The sequence below is a fragment of the Poeciliopsis prolifica genome, unplaced genomic scaffold (assembly GCF_027474105.1).
Source record: "Poeciliopsis prolifica strain line A6 unplaced genomic scaffold, Auburn_PproV2 SCAFFOLD006, whole genome shotgun sequence".
Taxonomy (NCBI): domain Eukaryota; kingdom Metazoa; phylum Chordata; class Actinopteri; order Cyprinodontiformes; family Poeciliidae; genus Poeciliopsis; species Poeciliopsis prolifica.
In genome coordinates, this window is record NW_026562381.1 from 3,126,186 (window position 1) to 3,151,296 (window position 25,111).

General features: G+C 37.0%; 1 protein-coding gene across 5 annotated transcripts in view; it reads right to left on the reverse strand.

The window, feature by feature from the left end:
- Positions 1–25,111, reverse strand: part of LOC129360514 (fibroblast growth factor 13) — a 92,989-nt gene that overhangs the window by 23,605 nt on the left and 44,273 nt on the right. For 2 of the 5 annotated variants that reach the window (XM_055030811.1, XM_055030812.1), the window contains exon 4: positions 24,703–24,870. The exons of 1 other annotated variant lie outside the window; for it this stretch is intronic. In XM_055030811.1, the coding sequence (XP_054886786.1) occupies positions 24,703–24,870 (168 nt within the window). Of the gene's footprint in view, positions 1–2,482; positions 3,422–4,489; positions 4,787–24,702; positions 24,871–25,111 lie in introns of those variants that run through there. 2 more of the 5 variants (XM_055030810.1, XM_055030815.1) reach the window with 2 other exon arrangements.

Below are 25,111 nucleotides of genomic sequence, written 5' to 3' on the forward strand. Positions count from 1 at the left end.
AATTTTTATTTATTTATTTTTCATCTCAACTTGTCTTTTTCTCCACTTCCAATAAATTGACATATGTTTTATCATCAAAATACCTCAAGAAAAAATGAATGTGACCAAAAATATATTAATATCACTGCAAGAAGATTCCTAAAATTACGTTTAACCTTACAACATGGTTCCAAAATTGAGACATAACATGTTGCTTTAAGCTTTTTACTTTAAATATGTAATAAAATGTCATGCACCACAATGAACTTAAAGAGGAGTGCACGGAAATTTGGCAAACAGTAGACAAAAATTACACTTAATCGTATTTTTAAATATCAAATGTGGAGAGAAGATGAATCTCAAACTCTTTAAAAATTCAGACTTTATGCAAGAAAAAAGTATAAAATAAGGTGATGATTATATAAAGTCATAATAATCGGTGACCAAGTTTGTCAAAAAAAAAAAAAAACCTTGAGATTGTTTTTACTGGGCCCTCTAAATTGAACAGAATTAACAGCAAATTAATACTGATGATCATTTAGCGATCATCAGTATTAAGTCTTTTATTTATAACTTTTAACCAAGAAAGATTGCATTAATTTTTCACTTTCACCTGCATTGTGAAAGTCCACACTAAGGCACTATAGCAGGAATATTGTGATGTAATCAGACTGGTGCATTAGCACGTCATCACAGCTAAATTACTGCAATGTTAATCTCCTGTTTTTAATTTGGTCACATGTCACAGATGTTCACATGAAGGGGAATAGAAAGCTGTATTTATTCCTGTTAGTGCTGTGTTACATCACGAATGTCCAATTAGAGCTAAGTGCCCTCCATTATCTGGTTAGTGTCTCTGCTGGAGTGTTTTTGTTTTTTTTAGTGGTCAACCACACCTTTCATCTATTCTTTTGTCCTACTTGTATTTTAGTGAAACCATTGTGGCTTTACTGAAGTTACCTTTGCCAAGAATGACATTGTACTTTAATTGTAATTGTAAATGTGTTTTATATTTAGTTGAGTTACTGAGCTCTAAAAATATCCATGTTTTAAAGTCTGATGACTAGCTGTGCTTCTGAGACTGAAAATTATTTAAGCCTCATCATTTTCTCCATTTATGGAAGATAATGGATGGTGCAGACATTTTATATTGAACAGTTATATAAACGTAAGCAAATTAATCCATCCCTGAATGTCCATGTAGGCTTGCAGAGAGGCTGATGCCGTTCTCCAGCAATGACTGAACGAGAGGCAGGGTACATCCTGGACAGGTTACCAGTCCAGGGCAACACAGACACATGAAACAAACAACCATGCACACACACACTCATAGGGTAATTTACAGAAACCAGTTACCCTAACAGTCATGTTTTTGGACAGTGGGAAGAAGCTGGTTTATCCAGAGATAACTCACAGTTGCATTTGAAGCATGACCTTCCAGGCTTTAAAATGAAGAAAGTGTTTTAAATATAAACGCAAAAAATAAAAATAAAAATACAACTGTGCTGTGATTTCTCTCTTTTAAAAATGTAAACCTTGATGGTAACTCCTGCAAAAATGACAACTTTTGCACATGTACACACAACACAAGAAAATATACTTCTGGCTTTCAAACAGAATTATTTGCTTAATTGGATCTTTCCCTATCCCATGTCAGATTAAAAAACTAACCAGTTTCTTTACCCCTCACCCCCCACCCCCAAAAAAAAAGGTACCTGTGATACATTAACTTAAGTAGAATAATAAATGAAAACAAAAATAATTTTCTTTCAGTGGTGTGATCTGTTTTGTATGGTCGTCAGATCTGGATAATGGATACAAAGCTAACGCTTCTTAGATGGATATCCAACTTTCTTTTCATCCATCTTCTCTGCAACTTACAAAAAGTTTATGACAGTCTATGTCTTATTTACAGCTCTTAATGGAAGCAAAGTTATTTAACAACTGTGGGTGTCCTGTTAGAACTGCACAACACAACAGACCTCAAGATTGTAATTAACTTTTTTAAAAGCGCAAAAATACAAAGAGGAAAATATCTATTCTTTAAACATAAAAGATCATACTCAAGTATGCTGCTGAATAAACAAAACCTGTTTTTTTTTTTTTTTTTTTTTTTTTTTTGCATGTATCACCGATGGGGGCTGATCAAGGGGGAATCAACCAATTTCAGTCACCAGGTGCTTCTCCAAAATTATGGAATCAGGAACTCTTTAAAAGTTTGGTTTTGTCACAACAAATGTGAACTAATGTCACTGGTAACAGGAATAGAAAATACATACATTCATTATTTTACATTTAAAAGAATAAATATTATTTTAGGGCTACGGTAGAAGTTAGATATAAATTACTTAGAATCAGTTCAATAATTTTGAATAAACTGAAGCATCATTTGGTAATTTTCTCTGCAGAGGCTCGTTAAACACTGAACGCTTTTTATGCAAATTATCTTATTGATATATAGTTGTCAAAGGCGAAAGGGAGGTCACGCATCCTGACAACAGACCTGGTCTTCTCCTTCGTCTTTTCTTGGAACCAAAGAGTTTGACCCGTGAGAAGACATTGAGCCGGTTGGGTTTCTCACAGCTGCTGCCTTTGGCTTTGCTGGGGCTGCTGACGCAGCGGCAGGCATTTGACTTCTCCCGCTCCCTCGCCTGCCTCTTCTGCCTGATGAGGGAGCTGGCGATAGCCGCCGCCATAGCCAGTTTGGCAGCGGTGTGGGGAAGAAAACTTCCAGAGGAGAGTGGATGAATCCGGAACAGTGGCTTCTGGCAGGAAAAACTTCCAGGCGCAGCGCTAAAGAAAGTCTGAGGCAACTGCGATGATGCTCGAGATGAAGATTTCGCAAAGTGCATCAAACAGTGAAATGAAATAGTCCCAGAGGGGAGGTAAAGCCAGCTCGCTCGAATAACCTCCTAGAGGATCATTTTACACGAATCCATGCGTTATTCAGGAGTTGTCCGGTGTATCTCCGAGAAAAACGTCAAGTTTGATAAACAAAAATTAGACGGTCCATAAGAAGATGCAAAAAGACTTTCACCAAAGCGCGGTGCATGTTCTTCCAACAGGATCATCTTCCTAACACAAAACAGCCCAAACCCCGTCTTAGTCCCACTAAAGCAGCAGAGCAGCGCACATGCATAGTAACCGGTTTGGTGAATGAAGCGCAGTGGGTGGAAAACACCTGTTTGCAGCCTTTCACTGTTCCCCTTAATCTCTCTGTGAAAGTGCCACCGAGAGAAAGACACTTAAAAATTCACAGCACAGGACGTGAATGAATCACTTCGGAGATCCGGTTTGTGTTTGTTTTCCCGGTACAGTTTGCTGGAGCGAAGCAACCCCAGGTAGAGTCGCAGGCAGCGCCCCATGCTGAATCAGTAAATAGGCGTGAAGCGCAAACCCAGTGAGCCGCGCAGCTCAACGTGCAGCTCAACGCGTCCCCACCTACAGCAACCTGGAGACTGAGCAGCGGGGAGGAGGGGAGACGGTCGGTCCGCGTAGTACAGACACAAACACAGACCAGAAACATCACCACTAACAAAACACAAGCTGTCATGTGACATGCTTCATGTTGAGCACCTAAAGAAAAGAAAAGGGCGGATAATGAAGTGAATAAATCCAAACGAGGGGAAAAGGAACGTCACAGATTGTCATGTATTAAAATGGCAAACAGCTCTGACAGAGCAGAACATTGTAGTAAATTTTGTTTGAAGACAATTGCAAGCATCCTAACCTTAATATTTTAAAGAAACTAAGAAATAAACGTCATTAATACGACATGTAAAAACAGTAAGAAAACAGAAGAGACTTTATTTGAACACATTTGTGGGTTTATGGTACTTTAAAATTGCCCTAAAACAAGCTAGGATTTTAAAAAGTGCACTGAACAATAATGAGACGTAATAAATTCCACCTTAAAAGGTTTGATTCTGCCATATCCAAACATCACCAGGTTACCTGCACTTCCCTCTGGACACTTTTAAAAAATTAACCAATGGTGCCATCTACAGTTGTAAGACCAAAAGTGACACTGACCATTTTATTTATTTATTTATTTATAGATATTTTGTTTGTTTGTTTGTTTTACCTTTTCAAGAAATAGGAACGCCACACCTTATGGTTAGGAACTGTCATAAATAACACAAGAAGCTTCATAAACTTCAAACACGACAATCAAAGGGAGCTAAAGTTGAGATTTCAACAAAGATAAAACTGGTATAAGAATCATTCACACTAAAATCTATGCAAATAGCAAAAACTGTCAGAAATTGAATGCAAAGATTAATTTCAGCACCCTGGACAGCAACCAAAACTAAACCAAGAGTTGATTTCAGAGTAAAATAAAAAAATAAAATAAAATAAAACAAAGAAATGCATATGCAGCATGATGCCTGACATTTCTTTATGCACGACAACCAAGTCTTTGCAAGGAAACCAGATTTCAGACGCATAATACATAATTAAAAAAGAACCATGAGCAGTTTAAATCTAACATCAAGAATAAATAACCTACCTGAAACAGATTTTCTCAGAGGAAAAGTCATCTTTTTTTCCCCAGAAGAGCAGATATTTTTATACTTGCACTAGTTGTAAAAATGCTGCAGAAGAGAAAAAGAAGAGACTCGATTCTCCAAAGATCAAAGGATTGTCAGAGAACTGTCACAGGCGCAGTGGAGGAGAAAGCATCGAGGCGTGGCCATCAACAGGAAGGATCATTACAGGACATTAGCGACATGCCATTATAAGTTCTAAAACGCTCATTAAAGATTCATTTAGTCGTCGTTTTGGTTCCAGCAAACACAGTTCTGTGTGTTGTTGGGTTCAGATGGAGAGGTTAGTGGTGGTGGGAGGAGAGAGCAGATTAGAGAAAAGTGAACGAAAATGTGAGCTGCGACTGTCTACTTCCTTCTTGGGGCACTGAAGACTTTGCTCTCATGTTACAAAAATGATGTAAAATGATCCGTTAATGCGCTGACTAAACTGGTTACTCAGGCATTTCCACTTTGGCTGAACATATCGACGAGACAATGGTGATTCTTCACATTAGGCTGAATGCTTTTTGCAAAGACGATTCTGTTCTTTGGCAGTTTTATCCTATTAAGTCATAACACTCATAAAAAAGTGACCTCCGCAAAATGTTATTGTAAGACAATGTTCACAAAAACCTACCTTCAAATATGCACCTTGATGTTCAGTGTTTTGAAGAGTTTGACCCCGTGGTAAACCCAGATTGGATGATTTAGCAGCAGTAATCTGTGGTGTGTGTACTCTGAGAATTATGTACTGTTTTGAACACTAGATGGCGCAATTGAATCAATTTTTCTTGGTTGCTGATTGGAACTTTATTATTGTCGTTAAAATAACCGTATTTATGTTCCTATACTGTTTCAGTAATTACCTCGAAACACAAGATAACCTCAACATGTCATTTTTGTTGTGTTCTTGTGCTGAGTTCATAATTTGGGATTGGAAGGAAGTGGAAACAATGTTTTCAAAATGCCGTACAATTAAAATATAAGTATGAAGTGCAGACAGTGTATATATGCATAACTCATCATCATTACCTTTATTCCAGAAACATGAAAGAGCCACAATAAAGAGATAAAACAAACACATACTAAAAGATAAATGAATCCGAAATAAAATGTCAGCAACTGCACATCTTGATATAAATACATGAAGGTTGTTTTGCAAAGGGCTCAGGGCTTTTGTTTTTTTTTTTTTTTTTTTTTAGATATTATTGCTGAACAAACCTCATGAAGACCAAAGAACACACCAGAAAGGTGAGGAAAAAAGTTCAGAGAAGTTTAAGCAGTTGTTTTAAGTTAGGCTTAAAACAATATCACTGTGAGTTTTCTATCAATAGCTCTCAGTGATTCAACCCATTATCCAAAAACTAAAAGAATATTGCACAAATCTACATGGGTCCACCTAAACTGGCAAGCTATAAAAACACATTAATCAGAGAAGAAGCCAGGAAACCATTGTAACTCTGGAGGAGTTGCAGAGATCTGGAACTCATGGGAGTGTCAAGAAGGAAGTCATTAAAAAAAGTCACAGAAAGTCCTGTCCGCAGACTGGCCATGTAGGATACTCAGAAAATGTGTAGAAGAAAACATTTATGTCAAATGAGGCCATTCTGGCACTCAATGTGAAAAACTGTTGCAGAAAAATTAAGCATGTCACTTAGAAAGCTCATGATAATCTTGGAAGAAGATCTGACAGTGGGTTCAAAAGTCCAGATGATGATGGGAGTTCAAATTGAACAGGAAAATGACCCTGAATAAATACTCAGCGCTACTATAAAAATGCAGATTAAAGCAAAAAATCTCCAGACCTTAATCCAAATCAGAATCTATCACATGACTTGAAAGTTGATATAAAAATGAAAAGAAAGAAAATGTTCACAGATGCCACCAATCCAACACAATTTCAGATGTTTTACAAACAGGTGAAAGGTCTCTAGATATAAATTAGAAACTAACCTTAATTAACAGAATAAACTAACCTGCAGAATGCAAAGAAAATTCTGTAAGAATGTAAAATCCCATCTTTGTGTCAATATGAATACTTCAAGATGGGTCAAAGAAGATAATATTAAGTACAGAAATGATAAAAAATTCCAGGACAGAATAAAATTAAATCTTGTACAGTTCTAGACATTTTGCTTATTACTGTTTAATTCTATCTTAAGTTGTTCTCAGAAAGTAGATTTCCTACTATTATATGTACCACAGAAAGGACATTCAAAGTGTCAAAGTAACAAAGCTATTAAAATGTTAGAAATCTAGTTGTTTTTCCTTCTCAGGTTTTATGGTGATCTTCACACCAAGAACAACCACAAAAACATTTTTCCTTTTACATGTGACAGCATTTTTTTCCAGGGCAGATACAGGAATAGATTTTAAGCTATTATGACAGATGATGTTAGTTTTTTTTTAAATTTTATTTACAAAAATAACCTCAGTCAGTACCCTGTCAAGTTTAATTTGATGTTTTAAACACTTTCTTTACAGTTTGGACAGAGAAGACTGGAGAGCTGTGAGAGAGCTGGACAGTGATGTGTTAACGGTTCTGTCCACATGCAGTAAAGCTCATGTGAAATGTGTTAAATGTCAGCCTGGCAACTTCCTGCAAAGGGCATGTTCATCAGTGCAGTTGAGTCTACTGGTCAACTGTACAACTCTAAAGTAAAATCTTTCAAATAAAACTCTTATTTTTTTAAACCTACAGATTTGTCAATATAAAGATTCATGTGAAAATTAGAGCCTGGTCCAAATTTTATATTTGTAAAAGTACATATTTAAATTGTAACATATTTGCATTAAATTATTTACGTTTTCACTACAGTGAAACACCTGTAATGAAGAAATGCTTGTGCTCCCATTTGGCAACCCTGCATTTAAAATCAGATTCTGTCCCCTGCAAACACACCGAGATGACTTGATTCACTTATCCCAGGTTTTGCATCAGTCATCCCCATGACTGATAAATTCAGACAATCACTCAAGCAGACAGTTTGGCCTTCCGAAAGAATTACTGCTTTATCACTGACAGCTCGGAAGACAGAGTCAGAACATCCTCTTCAACAGTGATGTGAGTTAAGCATTTAAAATGTGACAAAAAATCCCCCAAAAACTACATAGGAAGAAACTACGCTTGCAATATTCAGAAAACAAGAAGCCTGCAATTCACAAATCTAACCAGGTACCTGTTGATTATCTAAAATCTGGAAGGGTTGTTTGTGTTGGCTAGTTTTAGAAGAAAACAAAGGTCTTCTGCAGTGTTTCAAAAGGTCGAAATTAAGCCTGGGCAAGTCTTGGCAATTTCAACAACAAAAGCGTTTAGAAAATTCAATGACCCTATACAGCAAAATTACTCTTTTGAAAATGAGTTTATATCTCAACAATAGAAGAAAAAAGTACTTTGGTTGTGTGGCGGGTCAATGATCCAAAACTCTGCAGCATATACAGCCTGCAAAAGGAGTTGAGCAAACATAGAAAATTCCTACATGTGGTATGTGTGTTGCTTGTGCAGCAATGTGCCATAGATATATTAATTACTGTACTGCCCCAGAATGCCAGTCTGCTGCGGCCTCATGGGGCTGCATTTACTGTACTATACGCACACAGTCATACACGCCGCGGGAGAGTAAAAAAAATCATTAGGAGCAGCTCAAAGCATCCATTTTTGATTGAACCCAGCATGTAACCACACTAAGTTCAGAGAAGTCATTTAGCCTAAACAACAGAAAATGAGTTTAAGGAAAATAAACTTCATATTTCCACCAGTTAAATGAGACACATTATTGTTTATTCTTTGTAAATGTAGAAAGTATTCTAAAGAAACCCCATCTTATTTTCACTTGTAGCTTCAGCTTTTTGTTCCTGTCTCTACACAACTTTTACAAAATACAAACATTTTTACCTGAAGGTACACCCAAGGGAGGACGACCCTTATTTCTTTAAACATGCCTGTCATCACCTGTAATAGCCACTAGAGAGCAGAACATCAGCAAAGAAGAACAGGAAGACTGCAGTTTTACATATTCCCTCTTTTAAGCAATTTAAGATTGTAAATACAGCAACTTGAGGTTAATTAAGTTCTCAGTTTATAAAGAACTCAATAACCTTGCTGTTTATTAATTGGAAAAAGATGCTTTCAAGATTTTTCCTATTAACTATCACAGTGGTTTATGCGAAATTAAATCACATCTGAGAATATCTCCTAAATACTTGAACAGGACGCACATTGTGGTGATACATGGTGGTGGATAAATGACAATGTAATACTGAAAAATGCAGAATAGCGTAAAAGGTAGCTGCTTTGGTCGTTCAGCCCCTTGACAACAATGTGCTTCTTCTCTGCTCCTTGTGTGCCATGAATTTGGCACATCCACGACAACAGCAGCTTACGGCGTGCTCATCCAGCAGCTCTGTGATGGTACCACACATTACCATGGATACAGCACATACGTAAGAGGGTGTGTGAGAAAGAAGGGGTGGAGAGTCCATGTTGCACACTGGGAATGGGGGGTTGGGTTTTTAGAGAAAGAGAAAGCCGTCAGTCGCTCAGGGAAAGTGTCCTGCTCGTTTTAAAACAGTGCTGCATTCATAGCGTAGAAAAAATGAGTTAGAAGATTGAAACGGGAGAATATGAGGCCCATCATTTATTCTGGTTCATATAATAAACTGTAAAGCTTTGTGGGCAAACAGCTCAACCACGAGCACGGACAACAGACAACAATCCCTGAGGATTTCTGTCACAAAACTCAACAGAGAAACCCATCAGTAGGTTATATTTTAGAATAAAGTGTAAAAACGTTTTTTAATTCTCCTCTAAACTTATCATTGGAAAAGCTCAACTTCTCCTTAAATTGTAACTCGAAAAAATATTAGCATGTTTTGCATAAGTTTCCATTTCTCACTTGTTTTTGATCATTTGGTGCAGTGACCTCTGGGGTCATGACCTTCTTGAGAAACTTGTGATACTGTTGTAACATTAAGGAACCTTTAGTTTCTATTGTGGTCATGACACATTTCCATTGATTTAATGAGTCTCTACATCAGTGTTATTTCTCATCTTAAAGAACATTATTTGAGCCTTAATGTTTACACACCTATGCACCTACTACTTAAGTTATGTTTTATTGAGTTAATAATGTTTCTTCATCATATGCAATGTTATGTGGACATTTTCTCTGCATTAAGAAAGATTCACCTCCACATGACAAATTCTTAGTGGCTCCGACAGCACAACTGTTTGACCTATATTTTGATTAATTCAGGTGATGGAGTGTATAGACGGGCTTTACTCTCCAGCCCCTAACGGTCAGCTAATCATAAATATGGGAAAATACATTAAAGATGGTGATGTTACAACAAAAATTATTTACTCTGCTAACACAAAGGTACTCTTTATTTTACTCCCATTACTAGTTGCACATACACAAACAGCACAGACTCTGCTAATGTAGAACTCTACATTTTACTCTCTTCATTAAATACACACACAAACCTCACAGAATCTACATTCAATATGCTTCAAGATTAGAAACATCATGACGGCATCTTTTCAAAAAGCCTAAAAGCCTTTGATTATTGTAGTCTGAAGAAGTTCAGTTATATTCTCAAACCCACTTTGATTTTTAAATAACTCAAAACGCAATACGTTTCATTGTCAGGAAAGGTGTTTTAACTAAGGCAAAAATAACATAAAGCAAAACTATTTTTAATATGGTGTATTTATAGCCTCATCTCTGATCTTTGCTCCAGTTTAAATTACAGTATTAAACCACCAATTCCAGCTCTTTATCTCTTTAAAATGCCAGAAGTAAATGGGAACACAGGGATCACTCAGCATTTATCTTGTAACCTGTAACCTTTTGTATAGCAACTGCCTTCAAAGTGTTTTATCTGCTTGTTAATGCCATATTTTCTCTCACAAATTGGGAGACTGTAAGGCTTTTTTTCACTCTGAGAAAGTAATTCATCTCCGTCTCATATGTCTATAAAAGCTAATTTTGGCAGTGAGACCCAGAACTCACACAAACGGAGGACATTCACGTCTGCCAGCCATTTTTGGTCTGTTTGGTGTGAAAATGACACAAAAAGCCATTGTGGTTCACTGCTGAACGCTTAACAGGTTTGGAATCTGGGAACTTACAGCAAATGTGAGACATAAAGTGTAAGTGAGGCCACGATCACCTCTGAAACTGAAAATGTAATGAATCTTAATTCCCCAAACTGTTGTTAAAAAATCAGCATACATTTTTATGCAGTTATCTAATTACATATCACAAAAAAAAGAATAACTAAAGACCACAGCAGTTGCTTGCATGGTGATCATACTGTACTCCACTGATGCCATGGAAATATAAAATGCAATAAATAATTTAATTTTTAAGAAACAGCATAAGAAAATGATGACATTTATTTGCAAATTCACATTTTAAGTATTTGCATGAAATCATAAAATACTTCAATTAACCTTCAGTAAGTTATACTGTGCTTTTGCATTTTGATGATTTAATAACATTATTTGAAAAAAAATTATTTTCCATTTTGTGGTGAATTTAATTAGTGCCATGATGTATTTATTTATTTGACTTTGTACATTTTTAACCCTCTGGAACCAGACTGTGGTTTAATTAAACACTGAAAACACACTGGTGCATATATTTATATAACTTTGACTGCACAGTGTGGCTCGTTAATTCCACCGCAAAAGAAGTTGATAATTTATCAGGGAAGCATACTGCGAGCATTAACAGACTGTGATCTCTGGTCTTGGTGCTTATGTGTGTGTGTGTGTATTTCCCCGTGTTTGTGTGTGTAAGTTCTTAGGCTGTAATGGCACAGAAATCCCAATCAGAGGCACCAAACGGTGTGTGAAATGGCCAGAGTTCAGACAGCAGCCTGCTTGGAATGAATAATGCTATAGCATTCATTACCCCAAGCAGTACGCACAAAAATGTGAAACTACAGGCTACAGAGGCTCCCTGTGTCTCAGAACTAAAACCAAATGCAAATTTCCCCTTAAGCCTTCAAGTTAGTAATAAAAAGATCCTGATCTCAGACCTTATATCACCTTGGACAGGGATCATGAAACTTACTAACAAAATCCTACATATTTTGTTTTGCACTTTATCACAAAACTATATAAACTTGTTCATGTTCTGTTATCAAAAAATGAAAGATAATATTAGAGGCCTTGAAATTACATTTGTTGTAAATTGGTGCTGCACAAATAAACTACATTAAATTAAACTTGTGCCTTATATAAAACATTTTTTATGTTTAAGTTCAACTTAACTGCTCATTCCCTTTTTCTAGTCTTTAGAAGGGTGTCCTTCAATGACCTAAGAGAACTGTAAATAGCACAAACTACACCAATGTGGGAACTGATACAAAGCTTATACAGAACAAAAGGTTGTTTCCAAAGGAAACTATATGGAAAAAATAAAAAAATTCAGGTAACTGGCGCAAGCTTTAAAAGCGAAAACTAAACAGTACTGCATATATTTTATTCTATCATTAATAAAGCAATGGTAGCAAAGGACACCTTGTGCACACCTTGGAGACTCTAAAATTTGACAGCCAATGAATGAGTAGAATTGACTTTGCCATTTACCAGGTCTGTGTCCTCATGGTAACCTCCTCACTAGCCTCAGCATATCTCTGAACATTATGCACTGAGGTCAAATGTGCAGTGAGGCAAAGTGGATGTGAAAATTAATGAAGCTAATTTTAGTCTGGTAACACACTCTAGCTTTCAGTGAAGAAGTTGGTTGTTTTATTTCCCGGCAGGAAGGCTCCCGATGCCCCAGCACAGATAAGGAAGATTATCCGTGGTTTGTGAGCCGTGAATGGTCATATCTCTCATTGTAAAGGCGCCACACATAATCATTAAAATGATTATACATATTTACAGAACGATCAGAATGTGTGTGAATGTGCCACTGTAATTGCATGGTTTCAGTTTGGCATAGATTATTTCTGCAAAATCATCATGCGGAACAAATCAACTAGGCAGAAAATGAAACTGCAGCAGACATGAGTCAACTAATGGGAGTGGGTGGGTAAATAGGTCATGTTCCCTTACCAGAGTGTATCCCAGTTATATTGTGAAGGCCATGTGCCTGGTGAAGACGGCCCACAGAGAAATCAATGAAAGCATAATGATAGTGAATTGTAATGAATCCCAGTTAGAGACATAAAAAATGAAAAGAGCTGATTCGGAACCTTACATCTGTATGAAAATGAAGAGAAAAATCCAGATGTGGACTTCCGTGGTCTTGGCAAGCAGATTGTTTTCAAATAACTTTTATTTAACCTGATAAAAAAGCTCATTGAGATTTACAATCTCTTGCTCAAGAGGGACCTAGCAATACAATTTCACAGAATAACAGAGCTAGTGAGAACTCACTGTTCTGCTTTCCTCCATAAAAGGGCCGGATTAGGACAGATCCGGGGAAATTACACTGAAAATGACAGCATTGCCACTCCATTTTGGCTATTCTCTGCAGTGCAGAACAAAAATTTCTTGGATTTCTACTTCATGGAAGACATGTGAAAGATCACATTAAAATCTTTTTCAACTGAAAGTAATATTTAAATACTAACAACCATAGGAGTATTGCCACCTGCCTAATATTGACCTGATCCAGCTTTTGCCACCAAAAGGGAGTATAGTATCTGACACCAAGAGGTCCTAGAGGTGAGGGATTTGCAGCTTTTAGATGTTTCTATGCTTCTACACACCTGAGTCAATTAATCAGATCATTATCAGAACTGGATAAATTGAGGAGACTACTTAAATATGTTGCAGGAAATCTTGAGATGCTTACCCCTCCTTTAAATCCTCTAAGTTACAAATTTTTTTTTTCTACATTCTTGTCTCAGATTAATTGAAAACATCGAATTTTCATACTGGGGTAAAAAAAGGCTCAACGAGTTGCCTTAACCTGGGACCCAATAAAAATTTGTTTCATTTTGTCTAAATTCTCTTTCTTCCATTTTCAATTTTCAGAACTGATAATTTACAAAATACCCCTTTTTCCAGCGACATGACAAGTTCAAGTTGGTATTTTGGTCTACTGGTAAGTTAATTGTATTAATGTCTTTCCTCTTACTTCTGTCATTTATTGCTCTCCCTGTCATCAGGGACACAGCTGCTGGGGAATGTGCCATGAGCAGTCCTGGCTGCAAGCCTGGCTGGAACTGGCTTACACAGCTGCAGAAGAAACACTGGCACCTGCACGCCAGTGTGTGTTGTTTCTCTGGAAAACAGTCTGGGAAAACATATGCCCCTTCTCCTAGTGGCAGGTCGCACAGCTGCAAGGGGAAGGCAGCATGCAATGGCGTCCACAGCGTCCGAAGGGCACACAAACTGGGGAATAACTCTGCGCATCAACCAACAAAGGCTCTCTGGAGAGCTCTCTGGCTGCACCTCACTTAAAATAAACTAAGTGCAAATGTGATAACTTGTTATGTGAAAAACCCATTAACCTTGTGCTCAGTGAATTAGAGTTAGAAGCTGGATGATTATTTGATTGCTGTTTGTTTCTAGTAATAAAAGCGCAGCAGGGCGAGGTTTTCAGAGTTGCAGGAGAGATTTAAAAAGCATTAAATCGTGAGATGTATACAGGGCCACAGTCACATTGACATGGATCCCCATTTAATGAATGAAGAACAAGAAATTTGCATGGGAAATAGTTACATTTTCATTTTATGGTAGTTTCTGACACTGATATATTTCTGCAAATTGCAATAGGACCACAAGAAAGAGGCAGAGGAGCTGGATTTTTTCACATTGTCAGTTTTAATAAATATTTAAAGAACATGTGCATGTCACAGTTTCCACTCATCTGCTATTGTAACATAAAATATGAATGAAATACACTGGGATTGTTGTTTTAACGTCACAAAATGTCTGAACAGTTATAATACTTTGGCAAGAAATTGGACTTCTTACTTAAGTAGCACTAAATGTTGTAGACTTTATTCTGTTTTTTATGCTTTGGTGTATTTGGAATGTATAAAATCAATTCTTTTCAATTGAATAACTTTGGTTATTTCGTATAATCTTAAAACGGTGGTGTTTTTTCAAACCATTTTTATGTACAAGGTTGGCTCCAGACATGCTTCTGAATATGAGAATTCTGAGTGTTCAAAAAAAAAAAGCAGCGCTGCAGTCATATATTTTAATATTTGTGTCTGGAACAGTTAAATAGAAATTAACTCTTTGCAGTATTGATGTATTCCTGAATTCTTAAATTTCTATAAAACAGAATAGATTTTGTCCAAATGTAAACAGTGTGGACATGAAGTCCAAAATCATTTATGACTCAAACACTTCTGCTGGTTATATCTTGTAATAAACATAGTCGCTGCATGATGACTACTGTGGTTTAAAGCTTAAAGTTAAGGACAATTAGTGAGTGAAAATAAAAAAATATGTTTCTCAAGGCACAATTTATCCTAGAGTTTTCAATCACTGTACAGATTTCTACAGTCACTTGATCCTTAGAGCGCATACTTTGAATACATCTTTGTATAGATGCTGATCTACTGGAACGTTGCCGTCCAGGTGGGCACTAAAATAAGAACTGTGGATACCAGTTCCCCTTTTTCACAGTCAGCTCCTCTTTCTCTAAGGCTCTTCTACTCAGCTGATCTGTCAGCCAAACAGCAAGTAAGAGGTTATACCCAAAATGATTGATTAATTGGACTGGACCATCTTTACCGATCAGAACAAACACTCATAGCCTGTATCACATTACCAAATCTGTGGTTCCCAAGCAGCCCAGCTGCTGCAGTGTTACATGTCTAGAGCTTTGCCAGCTTGCAAAAGTAACTGTCACAAACAGACACTCATACTCATCAACGAGTCAGAACAGGTTCGTCTTCGTACTGCTGGCTCAATTTTGAACCAGACTGGGAGAAAATGACAAGAGCCAAATCTCTGTGCAAACCCATGGTGTACATGATGAGTGTGTGTTTGCATTTCAGGAGAAACTATGAGAAGATTATGACATATTAAGCAATGTTTTGGCAGTCAGAAGCCCAGATTAGATGTGGGAGGTTGCGTGACACTAGCCTGTTGTGATGATCAGAACCGTTAGAGCTCTGGCTCACTGATTGCTCCCCATTACATCATTCTGAACATAGAGCTAAGGGCTGTAGCTTTCTGCCCATTCACACAGCAACAGCTGAGCATTTGCTCCAAGAAAGCAACCAAGCGAGTCGGAAACAGACACTTAGCGATCTTCCTTTTCAGTTTAGCATTCTTACTAACTGAAAGCCTTTTGAACTAATGATTTCACCTTTTGTTTGGACATGTAACTGTGAAAGAGAGAAAACAAGAGTGGAAAAATGAGCAACAGCTGTCAGGGAATCCAGTTAGAGACTGATCTCTAATTATATCTCAACGCAATGGATTACCAGGCAAGACCAGATATCTGCCATATAGTACAGCTGCACAGGAAGGCAGAATTTAAAAAATGTAGATCAGACAGACACGTCAGGAAATAGTTATCCCAGTGGAAAGAACATATATCACTGTTATATCTCCTCAATTAATTTCTTACATCTGTCCTGTTACACTGGTGTGATTTTTTTTTGTTGTGTTTCTGATTAAACATAATCCATAATTAATACAACCTAATCCAGGTTTGAAACGCTAGTCTTTTGATACTTTTTCTGAAACTGATTTAAAAAAACTATTTCAAGAGATGAGAATCTGATGAACTTATATTTATTTAATTGTCATGTTTTGTTTTTTATTTAAAAAGTATCCTTAAGTGTTCATGCTTGAATGGATAGCTGTGATTTAACTCAGACATCTGTGGTGTTTTATATTAAACATTCAGGCAAGTGCTTCCACTTTATCCCTGATAGGTTGCATGTATGTTTCCTGGGTAATTAAATTTAAGGTTACAACTCATGGGATATGGTTCACAGCATATTAATGCCAAACATTCAAGTCAGGGTGTGCTTGAGTTTTGAAAATAAAGAGAAAGGACACAGGAGGACTACATAAGAGCTTTTTCAAAGTAATGGCCATGTAATCTAGAGAAATTTAGATATCTAACAGCTTATAGGACAAAAATACAAGTTATGTGCAGCTCAATGAGATTGCTGGAGAAAACAGTTCCAAAGGATAAAATTCTAGAATAAAAAAATGAATCTGTGTATCTATAGTTTCATATGTTTAGTACAAATATACTCCTCAGGCAGAGAATCATGAAAAATTTACTAGATTGCAGAAATGTAAGCCCTACATTGAAGGTACAACTTTATTGTAAACAGAAATATGATCCATCATAATAAATAAATAATTTCTAGTTATCTTTTAGAAATTGCTGCTTCTGCAAATTTGAGTATGAGACAGACGGACCTAAACTGCTCAACGACTCAAATCATCCCCAGCCATATGTAGAAAAAAATATAAATAGTGTGTTTCTTGTGCAACTTCCAGAAATAATTTTCAGAAGATTTCTCCATGGTGTGTGAAAAAGTCTGATGTCTTGTCAACACTGAACTATAAATATTCTGAAGAGTGACTCTTTTCGTTAGATTTGGCAGTATCATTGTAAGAAACACTCTTTTTATGTTGCAAGTATAATATCTTTTAGTCCCAGGTCTGGCCTTTTTCATATGTAACTTTCTTTATATTCAGAGCTGGTCGCAGGTGACATGATGGAGAAAATTGAATGTCTGCATGAATCCCAGCCAGCATTTGCCCTGTTGGCAGGCTGACACTTTACATGAAGCAGCCTAAGATGAAACATGCAAGGGTTTTACATAACCCTGCAAGTATCTAAGATGTTCTTCCAACTGTCTGTGTGAATTGTTCTCTCAGTCTTTTCAAAGGTTGCACTTAGACATTTGCTGCATACGTCTGTGAAGAGGGCTAAAAAATTATAGGGGAGGTTTTAGAGTTATCTTAAGAATACAAACACTGATCTTTTTTTAAAATTAAATCAAATTGGCTCTTTATAGCCTGCTAATGCTGTGGTCCCCTGGTACAACATATGTTGTAACAGAAATATTTAATTTTTTTCTGTAGACTGTAAAACCACTGGGACTACATGCCTGTTGAGCAGCTATTTAAAACAATAGCAATGCATTGGTTAAACATCACAGGCACATGTTCCCTAACAGTTAGTGTACAATATTATGTGTATTCAATTCAATGAGATACAAACTGCAAATAGTTCATCACAGCAACATCACTGCTTCTATAATCATGACAGTTATAGAGTTAATGAAGAAGTTCGAATTCTGACTTTAAGAAACATTAAAATCTCTTAAAGTCTTAAAGTCTCTCAGCACAGAGATCCTAAATTCTGATTGGACTGGTGACTGAATCAATATTGCTAAACAATATATATTGTTGCAGATGTATACGCTGCACTGTTATCTCCACTGAAAAAGCATTGCTTCTCAAATCACAAGCTGCAAAACTTTAAAAGCATGACTCAGTGGTGACTAAAAGAAAGCTTGGATCCTGAAATAAAAACATTTTCAGAATTTTCTGCAATTAAAAACAAAATGTAATGTTGAACTACCAAGCAGGAATGGGCCAACATATTAAATTACATAAATGTTGTCTCTTATTCATGTATATTTGGTTCAAATATACTCTGGACATTTGAGACAGAGTATTACTGGACTCCAAGTTCTAAATTAACACATAATTGTCAAAGAAATATAACATTTTAGAGTAATTAAAATAATTTATTTGTATATTCTGGATAACTCCAAATTAGTTTTATTACATAACAACGCAACATTTATGTTGTTGTTGTTATTGTTATTGATAAAAGGGATGGGTAAATCGAATAAAGCGAACAGCCTTTGTTCTGACAGGAGGTAATACAGAGACACAGAGATCATTCTGGGAGCCAGACGGTCTCTTTCTGATTTATGGTTCTATGGTTGTTCAAACAGCAGCAGTGGAGCCTGGAAACATCTCTTCCTGATTTAGTCTCCATTCAACAAGCCAAAATAAACTAAAGATGGAAAACTAAAAGCTATGACACAGCACGAACTTATGATGGCTATAAGGTGAAGTAGTAGCGGTGAGTAACCAAAGCAACCCACATTTTTACAGTGATCTGTGAATATTAAAGGACATCATTGCAACATTAGCCAAAAAATTCGATTTTTTTTGTTCCCAATTCTGATCTAATTGACTTAAGATTAGCCATCTGACCATCTACTTAATTTTGACAAACATAAAAAATAATATTTTTAATTAAATGGAATTGAAAACAAGTTTTTTTGTAAAAATTAATGCACTTTTTTCATTTATTCATGTATCACATTTGTAGAGATAACTGGCTTATTTCCTATCATAGACAAACTTCTTGACTGAATTCAAATAATTTTATACTTAAATCTCAAAATCCTAAATTTGTGTGAATACTTTTGAACTTAACTTTGCATTCAATGTCCCGTCACAAGGATGACATATATTTCACATGAACCATTATTTTGTAAAGTGTATTTGATTAAGATCAAGAGCACAGAGCAATGATAAAAGGTGACATCTGGAAAAACAGTTTTGTTTATCATAAAAAGGTAACATGATAATATCATACATGTTTATGTGTGAATCCCATCCTGGCAGCAGTCGAAGCCACTTTGCTGCTGGCCTCACATTACCATGCTGCTGACTCAGCAGCATGCCTCATTGCACCTATTAAATACCTTAACACTTGTTTACTCAGGAGAAAACAAACGCATTGCTGGTGTCACAGTTACTTTAACATGACAAATTTATACCTCATCACAGTCAACTGTAAGCAGGACTCTCACTGCTGATGCAAACTGATATATCCCTGCTCTCAACCTCTCAGATCACCAAAGGACATTCTTATCCGCATGATTTATTCATGCATCGGCTATTTATGTACTTGTTTAGAGAAACAGAGCTCATGAAAAGAGATCAATTTAAAGGAAAGAAGCAGATTATTTGACATGCGGGGATCATTTAAGTGTGTGTGCATATTTTTACGAGACAGAAATATGCAATATAAGAACAGATGACAGGTTACACTGTCATGAAAAGTAAAACCTTTATACTTTGCTAAAGTATAATTGTGTCATCTAATTGTCATAGTCACTGTCAAGAGTTTTCTACTTGGATCCAGTAAATAAATGAAGCTGCTACTCATTCATCTTACTCCTACAAATATTTTCTGTTCATGGACAAATAACTTTGCTTACAGAATGAAGTGAAGGTTTCAGGGTTGAGCACCCAGAATGTTGGACGTTTTAGATTTTTGTATTTGGTTTTGTTAAATTCAACTCTTTTGTGGTTAATTTCCTTCAAGTGAGTTCAACAGTTCTTATTGTTAGTTGGATTGTCATCTTTATTTGTTATGATTGTTTTAACAAATGATATTTGTTAATAAATATTAAATGTTAACAGCGAAACATAACTTCACTATTAGCATGTCAGTGAAAGCATTTAAAAAGCTGGTGAGAACCTATATGAAGGGTTTGAATGCTGTAATGATAATAAAGACTTTTTAAACTGTTAATTATGATGTGCATATATACATTTTAAAAATGGATGCATTATTTTTGCAAGTGATACTTTATCTTATAAGAGATGTTTATGTTATTATGTTGGGGTTATTATCTTGCTCATCAAAAAGAGATGCAAAAATCAATACCTAAAATGCATTTGAAATGGGTGTACTATAAAGAGTTTGACTAAATTTCTCTTAGGTCTGCCATAGTCTGACAGGCTTCTTTTAGGCCCCCTTTACACCAGACTAAGTCCACTCTGTGCCATTAATTATCCGCCAGATCATGGATGGTCAGTGCAGAGGCTGGAAGAAGTTTTATTGGAGCCTGAGAGTTTCCTAACTTGTCTGAGCAGACACAAAACCTCAGCGGTGGTTAATCATTGTGGTGGCAGCATGTTTGGATCTGTGGTGCTGCATGGAGGTGCCTGGCAGCAGCAGTGGCAGCTGATTCATGATGTGTGGGTTTTTCACACTGGTGTGGATTAGTCATCAGGGAATTTAAAGGAGGATGGAGGTCCTTTTCCAAGGTCACAACCTAATCACACTCACACCTGGATGGCAGCACTCCAGGTAGCTCAATTTACTGTAGTGCTTTCGTCATTGCTATGTGCATGGTGTCCTGCCAATGCTCATACTGCAATGAGGTGGATGTCGCCAACTCGCTGAAAGAAAGCATCCACACCCTTAAAAAACAGGGGGAAAAGTGCCATGCTCAGCCCCTTCACACGTAGGGATTGGCATGCTCTGCGCTCGAGCTGGAATAGGCCTCACAGCAGGGAGGAGGAAAACACAGAAATTGCACCTAGAAGCAGGTTTCTGAGAGTCCCAGGAATGTTATGAGCTGTCCATGCTCCAGACTAGACTAGAATAAGATGACCCAAATTTACAATTTTGCATGCACGGTTCCTATGACACCACACAGTATGACAAGCACACACACTGTTGTGCTAGATTAAGATTAAAGTGCAAAACGTTGCAATATTAAGCAATATGCTTTGCACAGAAAGTTCCCCTCACTTCCACCCTGTCATTCTGCTGATATGAGAAAACATTGATATAATTTCTGTGAGAATACTAAGATTGAAATTGAGGGTAGAAGTACAGAAACCTATATTTAAATGAAATTTACTCAGATTGTAAGAAAAATAATCATCTTGCAGATAATCTTGTGCTGATATCATTGTGATGACCAATAAAATATTGAGGAAATATGTGTGTGAAGAACTAGCAATACAGTATTGCCATCTTGAGTTTCATATTGAAATAAAAGTTTTAACATGTTTTGCAGTAAAGGCACATGAGAATGAGCTTAGGAATCCTGGACAGCATTGATTTTAACCCGTTGTGAGGCCTTATATACATAACAATTAGCCTTCAAGTTTGAATATTGACTCATATGCTGCATCACTCAACATAATTAACACTTTACATTATCTTTTAAACAGAATTACACAAATAAAAAACATCAGATTTCTTCAGGGACCTCTGACTTCCTTTTCTATATATTGCATGGCCTGGAATTGTAAACAAAGTCTTGCAGTTGAGTGAAAAAATGGATGGATATTTACACAGATCAGCCCCCCTGAGGCACCATGTTTTTCTTCTGTAGAATAACAAAACAGAGTCAAAGAGCCAAACAAAAGGGGAAGTGAGAGGACAAAATGATTTCCAAATGAGCCATGAAGGAATGACACTGATTAATCCAGAGATCATCACTGAGCTCAAACCAGCATAAGGTCACAGATACAAGTCTGGGAATAGAGAGGGAGTCCAAGGCTTTCTGTTCTCACCTCCTTGTGGATCTACAGAGACACACTGATATGTGTTGAACTCGTCATTTACAGTGCTATTGCCTGAATACACGTATCACTGCTTTCTTGTGCATCTTCCATTTAACATGTAGTAGCTATTGTGAGATTAAAATTCAATCATGCAGGTAGGACAAACAGCCAGGCTCAGTTCTGACAGTACATTTTTTGCTGCAGTGCCCTGTGAATTACAAACTGTTTACAACATAGCCAAATATCATAAAATCTAAAATCTGTGATAAGCTTGTACTGGAGCAGTGCAAACCTGTTGTAATAGTGTTGTCATAGTAACACTGCATTAAACCTAAGAATTTCAATCAAAATCCATTTTCACTGATGAAAGTGAAGACAAATACTATCTTGTGATTTTTCCATGTGACATCTACACACAGAGTTCTACGCAATATCCATCCGCATCATACATCACCATTAATGATGTCTTCTGAACCGCTTACGTAAGAGCTGTAGTCTCCCCTCCTTGCTTTGTAAATTCAGTCACGTCCAACTAGAGCTACAGACAAACTGAATAATACATCTGTGCTTCTCCAGGCAGACCTCTGTGCGCACATCATTTCTGTGTCTCTTTACCCTCCTCTTTCTTTCCCACAAGCACAAGTACATGTGCTTGAGCTCTTCAGAGAGTACACAGGAAGCTATCAACAGGTTAACCGATGTTTACTGCAGATACACAGCCAAACATGAGACATTTTTAGATGCAGCAAAAACAGACCAAAACACTGCAGCAAACGCCTGAGAAGTGAGAGAGTTCTTACCTATCGGAAAGTCTGAAAAAGAAGACAGTTCCTACAATCTTAGCACTCAGAGACAGATGAAATGTATGGGGAGCAGAAAGCTAGAGAGCCAGACAAAGCAGGGTATGGCTGCATGCTTGTTATTTAAACATTTTTAGAACTACACATCCTTATCTGAACAAAGCCCAGAAGCAAAAATAGTTTCTGCACATTTTTCATGCATCTGCAAACTTCAAAGCAGAAAAACTAAATGAGGGAAGAAAGTGTGAGACAGGAAATTATGTTTGGCTGGGATGGAAGAAACGGGACAGGTAGAACAGGGTACCAAGCAAAATTATTCAAAACCCTGGAATTGTTTTATATGTTATTTATTTTAAAATGTTTTGTCATGTAAAAACCATAGATCGGGACACGTATTTTACGTGACAGACCAACACAAAGTTGTGCATAACTGAAATGTAGTAATTGTAGTGAAGCATCATGTGAGGGACTGTTCAAAAAAGAAAGAACAATGCTGATCATCCTACTCATCAGACTGTCATACAACAGTGTCTTCAGTCAGAATCTTCTTCAGACACTGTAAAACTGACTGCTACAGGAGATCCTTCGGCCTACAGACAACTATTATGGATATACCTCTATCAGCTCTCTACGAGTAAAGACTGGAAATATTCTCCCTTCTTTCTTTTAAGTCGCTAAAACTCAGATTGTGCAGACAGAATTATGGAGATACGTTTTCCAAAGGTTCTTAACTGAATTAAAGTTTGGACTCTAATTCTCTAATGGGTTTGTATCCCGCAGCTCCAGAACCACCTCAGGCCATTAGACACATGAGGAGCTCTTAAGTTTGGCCAAAAATTATATAAAAATAGATGAATTATTCATTTTTTTATATAAAGGTATTTAAAAAAAGTAAAGTTTTAGTAGATGTCTTAATGCAATGTCTGCACAAGATTTACACAAAAACAGAAACTAACAGTGCAAGCAATTGTTTTTTATGTTATTGGACAGTTTCTCTGTCCCTGCTGAAAAAAATCAATCACACTTGATGCTGCCATCACCAAGTTTCTGTGCTGGCAGAGTGTATCTTCAATTATAAGAATATTTTACATTTTGGTAACATGTTTACAGAGTTCCTTCTTCCACATTTTGGCCCTTTCTAGTTCTCTATATGAGACACAGAAAAGTTGTGTTTACTAAAGTACAGATGTGTTTTTTACAAATCAGACCAAACACATGAAGGCAGGTTGCACTGTAAAACTACGCACTGTTTTATGTTAGTTGATCACATTAAATTCCAATAAAATGTATTGAAGTTTGTGGTTGTAACATGACAATGTGTAAAAGGTTTTAAGGGACATTAGTTAACTTGATAAACACACCAGCTGCAAAGCACATGGATTCATAGGATGAAGGAAAGGAGGCACATAGAACAATTTGGGGTGGGAGTCTTGCTGACTTGCATTTTCAAGCTGACCTTATCATTCTTTAGTCATGAATATGAAGTGCAATTCCCCAGATGGGGTGAATAAAAAAAGTGCCTCATTTTTTTATGAGGTTGGTGAAGTAGATCTTCCTTTTTAAAACTGCCTAGTCACTGAACTCATTAGAGGAGCAGCAGCAGGCTTCATATTTTACCCCTTTTCTTTCTGCACATTGTATTGGTCTGAGCATGTGCCTGAGGGTGGCAATGACCGAGTTAATGGGTTGACATAGGGGTGGGATGTGCAGGAGCTACAGATGCTATGCTCCTCAGACCAACTTAAGCAGTATGAAGGCAGACACAGACACACACACGTGTTCATTCAAATGCAAGCTAAACATGATAGAGAGAAAAAAATGTCCCAAAGGCTCTCTGCAAGGAAATACCCCCTAAGCATTAAGTTGTACTCTGTGCTCAAACACACACGCACACATACAAAGTAGCACAAGTGAACCCATGGTACAGATGGCTGGAAGCGCACGCCATGCTTTCTAAAAATGGTGCAGGAATGAAGGAGAGCCTAATTTGAAGGGGTGGGGAACTATCACCTCAGACAGAATATGAAATATGGGGAGGGCAAGAAAAGAGCAGCAACTGTGAGCATCAGTAAATCAAGACAAGAAGGTGGTGCACACAAACCTTCAGGCTCTGCACTTTCTTTGAGGACAACTTGCTTCAGTGGGCAGCAGAAGATTTCGTGACACTTAGCACGAAAAGGGGACCCTTTACTCCTTATATCCGCAGAGTGGATGGAGTCCTGCCGTAACATAATGTACTCCTGGGTACCTGGGGCAGCATCATCCTGGACTGCAGCGGTGCCATGACAGAATGAACTGGGGTTAGAAGGTTCACCACAGAGGATCAAAAGAAATCAACAACAAAAACACAAGGCAAAAAACACAGGCAAATGAAAAATATACAACATTAACCGTAGCTTTAAATATGACTGCTGGAGGAAAGAACAGAAGGAGAGAGAAATAAAGTCGTAGAAATAGACACACTTAGATCAAGAATACCACAATCACAGAACAACTCAAATCAAAAACAA